The following is a 3558-nucleotide window of genomic DNA, read 5'->3' on the forward strand; positions in this document are numbered from 1 at the left end:
GGGAGGAGATAGAGATGGAGATTATATGAAAACAAAAACATGAAGGTGAACACAACTTTGAAACTTCCGGGTTCAAAAGTCCCATCTCCTAAATTAACGTAATAGTTTCGAACCTTCGTCACACTCCTTAATATTAGTTTTGAAAAGAAAAGCATCTTTGAAAAGGTAATTTTTTTTTTAGTTTATAATCTATACGCATTCCCTTCATCCTTCCTCCACTAAATGCTGCTTTATTATTGAACTGCCAAGTATTTTCCTTCATGGAGTTAAATTTCGAGTTCAATCTTGAATTCCTATGATGAGTCCGACGGTGAGGTTAGTCAAAAATTAAAAGGAAAACGAAAAGGACGCACGAAGGGGGACACATTTTAAAGAAATTGGCCACCAAAAGAAAAAGCAAAACGCTGATGGGTTTGCCGTTTACAAAAAGAAAGTTGCTTAAATACCTAAAATAAATTGGAAAAAAAGAGAGGGATTTTTGTTGAAGCTAAAGAGGATCAGCAGCCCTTTTGAAGTTGATGGAAATTAGAGTGCTACTTTATGCTATACGATAACACCACCTTCTTTTGGAGAATACCATTTGGTATTAAAAGAGACAAAAGGTTGAAGGCATAGAGCTTTCACAAGAATATTAAAGCCAACGCCAATTTGTGGCCTTCCATTTTAATGATTATGTATCTTCCATATCTTCAAAAGAAAGTCCCAGAGATCTCTCCATCCCCTTAATTAACCTGTAAACATGATTAACTACCAATAAGCAATAATTGGGTGATGATATATAATAATATATATATATATATATATATATTGTAAACGCACACAATATTATGTTAGGGGAGAATATTTGTATTTTGTTTACCCATCGTTTTCCTGCAAACTGAGAGAAGAACAATTAGAACAGCTAAACCTGCTACTGCCCCAACAATAATGGCCACTGTCTTTCCTGCATTGTCTTCGTTAGAGGAATCTATACAAACACAAAAAGAAAAAGTGAGAGGAATTAATACTATTAGTTCATAATACATAAACATTTTATTGGAGACTAAGCAAATTAGCTGCCACCACCACATATATAAGAGTGCTTACAACTTTTCCATATTCTTATCTTTTTTTTTTTTTCTAAATAAATATGCAATTTCTAACTCAAGGATTGCTACTCAACCTCTCATAGAAGCAAATCCGAGTAGGACATGTAACTCCTAATATTTACCTTATAACTATGTTCCAACTTGAGTGCATTGTAACACTAAAAATAAATATTACAAGTGTCAACAAGTTACACATCATCTTATTTTTGAGAGAGTCTAAATAGAATTTGAAACCCTTCTCTAAGTTATATATTCGATTCGAAGAAAACATGGAGCTAATAGTATATATTTATTCACCTTCAAGTAATTGAGTGTGGAATATGTCCTACTTGACTACTTAAAAGAATAGAGCAACACATCTTCATCAGTACATCAAAGCATATAATCAACTATATGGCTAGCAAATTGTTAAGCAAATCAGAAAATGATAGTGTACAAATTCTCAAGGAATTAATGGAGGTTTGTTGAGTTTTTCCTGTTTTGCTTTCAATAACTAAAGTGGTCAACATGTTATTTGAATTAAATAAAATTGTGGACCTAACATTACAACTATTTTAATTTCAAAAATTTATCTAACTAATTCAGTTGTATAAAAGTTGTATAATTAGGAAAAATTCTATATTGAATGACATATTAGATCATTTCTTTGCTCTATGACATCATTTTTTAATTTATGGTCCAAAGGACGAATTTAATCTGAATTTGTTGTGGTTTTGCATTCAATGTTGCTACTATGTGCAGAGAAGATGAGCGTGAATTGCACCTGAGACTTCATAGTAGCCAGAAGCCCAATAGCGGGCATAACATTGACCCAAGAACACATCAACAGCTGCAGCCGATCCGCATAAACTCTTCAACTTTCCCACAGCATCAGCAATACAAGAAGAGCAGTCATTTTGGATCAAATCCCCCAAACACTGAGCAAACCCTTCAACCAAACCAGAGCTGCTAACCCTAAAACCATTTGCTCTTTGCAAGTCAGCAAGCACATCATCTCTTCGCCTAAAGAATTCGACATCATCGTTCACACCACTTTTACTGCATTTTCTATACCTAAGGCTTGTATCAAGCTTGCCCAAGAAGTCGACATGCTCATATCTTACAAGGCATCCTTCTAACTGCAGGGAAGCCCCATAAGAGTAGGGGCATACCAAAGTGATTTGATTCACTGCACTTTCGATGCATTTTGAGCAGTCGAAAATCTTTAAGTCACCCCGGCACTGGTACAAGCCGTAGATGGAGCCTTCTGGTGTTGTGCTTCCATTTCCGACAGCAAAATTGTTGTAAGAGACTTGAGAGGATGAGCTGACAACTGATGAAAGGAAAGAGTTGAGGTTGGCTTCAAAGGGTGAGTTAGGTTGGTATTCGTCTTGGGAGCAGCCTGCATAGATGAAGACGTGGGATTTAATTGAATTTCCATGGATAGTGATTAGTGAAGAAAAGACAAAGAAAATAGAGGAGATTATTATTCTCAGGGCTAAGATGGTTTTCTGAGTAGAGTAGTGTAAGTGAAGGTTGTTCATGACCATTATTTTCTTGTGTTTTTTCTTTTCAAATTGGTATCACTTTCCTTTTCTATTGTTTTTGTTTTGTGGTTTGGTGGTGATGGTTTAAGCTTGAGAGAGTGAGTGAGGGATTTGTTGCTTTGTGGTCTTTCTTCATTTCTTATGTGGACACTTTATAAAGAAAGGGTACAAATTTTCTCTTTAAGGGCCTACCTGTATGTGTTCTTGGTTAAAGCAGCTGCAAAAAATTCTACGTCTTTTTTTGTGAGATGCTTAAAATTATACTTTGACCTAGAATAGATGAGCATGCACACTGGTTCTTTTATTATATTACTGGACATAAAAGCCTATCAAGTGTAGTCATGAACATTGAAACACAAGACAATATGAGATAAGTTTATAAAAACGTCACTTAGCGCGACCAGTAATGTAGGCCTATATTCTAGAATACAACATGAATTGTCAAAGTGTAGCTGCATTTTAATAACCATAGTGACACTTGTGATGTTGGTATTAGTTGAGGTAGTTTAGGCGTGGCAAATGGGTCGTGTCTGTCGTGTTCGTGTCGTTTTTATGTAATACCTGTTATCTTAACGGATCGTGTCGTGTCACAACCGTTATCTTAACGGGTCCTTAACAGGTCTAGTCACTTTACCCAACAGGTAAAGTGACCCGATCCGTTATGACCCGCTATGACCCGTTAAGAAAAATATTTTTTTTTCTTAAATTTGCACATACCATACGTTGCCACATAAATATTACTTCAAAATATTAAAACACATTTGTCGTTTAAGTATTACATCTACACTTGAAAATAAGAGCCTAACAAACAAACATCCATATACTACTAGTCTATATTAAAATATTAAATGTGCAAGGATATGCAAAACGAAAGAGTTTTTCTTTCCAAGGTTGTGAAGCCTTTCTCAAAAGTTTAAACCTTGCCAATGGAACTCAAAGCTTGC

The 3558-nt window shown here is 35.2% G+C and overlaps 1 protein-coding gene across 1 annotated transcript; it reads right to left on the reverse strand.

The window, feature by feature from the left end:
- Positions 1–638: 638 nt before the first annotated feature.
- LOC137746549 (plasmodesmata-located protein 8-like) lies at positions 639–2714 on the reverse strand. Its single transcript, XM_068486565.1, has 3 exons — positions 1852–2714; positions 860–967; positions 639–731 (listed from the first exon to the last, which is right to left on the reverse strand). The coding sequence occupies exons 1-3, from the start codon at positions 2615–2617 to the stop codon at positions 727–729; spliced, it is 879 nt and encodes a 292-aa protein (XP_068342666.1). The 5' UTR covers positions 2618–2714; the 3' UTR covers positions 639–726.
- Positions 2715–3558: the final 844 nt, after the last annotated feature.

Source organism: Pyrus communis, chromosome 10, assembly GCF_963583255.1.
Source record: "Pyrus communis chromosome 10, drPyrComm1.1, whole genome shotgun sequence".
NCBI lineage: Eukaryota > Viridiplantae > Streptophyta > Magnoliopsida > Rosales > Rosaceae > Pyrus > Pyrus communis.